The 1,606-nt window shown below is 48.9% G+C and overlaps 1 protein-coding gene across 1 annotated transcript; it reads left to right on the top strand.

Annotated features, from left to right (window-relative positions):
• Nucleotides 1-232: 232 nt before the first annotated feature.
• Nucleotides 233-1,294, top strand: LOC133904293 (zinc finger protein CONSTANS-like). Its single transcript, XM_062345759.1, has 2 exons — nucleotides 233-542; nucleotides 696-1,294. The coding sequence occupies exons 1-2, from the start codon at nucleotides 237-239 to the stop codon at nucleotides 1,077-1,079; spliced, it is 690 nt and encodes a 229-aa protein (XP_062201743.1). The 5' UTR covers nucleotides 233-236; the 3' UTR covers nucleotides 1,080-1,294.
• The last annotated feature ends 312 nt before the right edge of the window (nucleotides 1,295-1,606 follow it).

A 1,606-nucleotide genomic window follows, 5' to 3' on the forward strand; every position in this document is an offset into this window, starting at 1 on the left:
CTGCATTTAGCCAATTCCTCCATAACATGGAGAAATGTATGCTGCTTGCACTGTATAGTTATAGTGCACACCAAAACTTGACTAAAGCTGCTGCGCGGATACAATGCGTCGTTTATGCTTCCGTTTTGTTAGCTAACCGTGGACGTCACACGTTTTCTAAGTCGTAGTGGCAAGTGGATCTATAAAACATCAAGAGGCACTCGACTCCTTGCCAGAAAGAAATAGAAGAAATAGAAATGTATCACTGGGGCTGGGGCTGGGGCAATCCTCCTTCATGGTACGGGGTCGATGGCGATGTTGCCTCTCGACCGGATGCCTTGCTTGCCAACGGGGCAGCGTTCCTTCCTCCGTCGCAGCCTCAGCAGCAGGTCCCCCTATCGTCGTCCCGCCGTGCGTTGAGCACGGGAGAGCTCCTCAGGCCGGAGGAGGAGCAAAGCTTAAGGGTAGTACAGCCGGGAAGGTACAGCGCGGAGGAGCGGCGGGAGCGCATCGACAAGTACCGGAGCAAGCGCAACCACCGCAACTTCCAAAAGAAGATCACCGTACGTGACGTCTCTCCATCACGCATGCATATATGTCCCTCTGCTCGATCTGCTATCAATTCATGCACTATTTATTATGTATGCATCCATGCATGTACCCTTAACTTGTTACTAATATACTGTATATGCTTGCTACGCCGTACGTACGTGCAGTATGCTTGCAGGAAGACGCTTGCAGACAGTCGCCCCAGGGTTAAAGGCCGCTTCGCGCGCAACGGTGCTGATTACACGGAGGCGGAGGCGGAGGCAGATCATGTCGTTCAAGCGTCAGGAATACATCAGTCCGAGTCGCCGCCGGTGATTGATGTCGATGCAGATCGTCCAACTCCATCTGCCTTCAATGATGGCTATCCTAAGGATAGCTGCGGCACAACCATGCAGGAGTGGTGGCCGGCAATGCAGGAGGCGCTGGCCACCGGCATCGACGACCTGGATCAACATCTCTGCGACGAGGAGATGCTGGCCGCCTACCTTGGCGTCTCCTCCGTCAGCCTCTACTCACCATCAAACTCTTCCCCCTCTGCCTCCGGCCAGTGACGACCCACCTCCATCCACTCTCCAATAACATATATATCTACGATGAGATGATGCAACGCATGAACTTCACTTCTCAGTGGACCTCATCAGTAATACCGTCACTGTATTGTCCGGATGCATACAACATTTGGTAAACATCTCAGAATTTTAATACGCTCAATTAATGTGTTTAACTGTCCCAGCCCTTTTCTTTTTATAAACGTAGATGACTAAGGTAGGCGGACAATCACTACTACAGAAACATGTGTACAAACCGTTCAAAAAATATGTGCGGAATACTTTCTTGAACTGTTTGTATCAAAGTATCCGTACAAATTAGATTTATACAGATAGTTTTTGAACCATCTGTATAAATCATTTTTATTAACTGCTTGAGGCTGGAGCTATCAATACTATTCTATGTGTATAGATGGCTCGAGGCTGGAGCCATCTATACTAAAGCATCCCACAATCTTGGGGATGCTTCTCATTATTTTCTCAAATGGTTCTAGTTTGGAGCCGTTTGTAGTAATCTTTGCACAGCAGCT

Source organism: Phragmites australis, chromosome 22 (assembly GCF_958298935.1).
Source record: "Phragmites australis chromosome 22, lpPhrAust1.1, whole genome shotgun sequence".
In the NCBI taxonomy this organism is placed as follows: Eukaryota; Viridiplantae; Streptophyta; class Magnoliopsida; order Poales; family Poaceae; genus Phragmites; species Phragmites australis.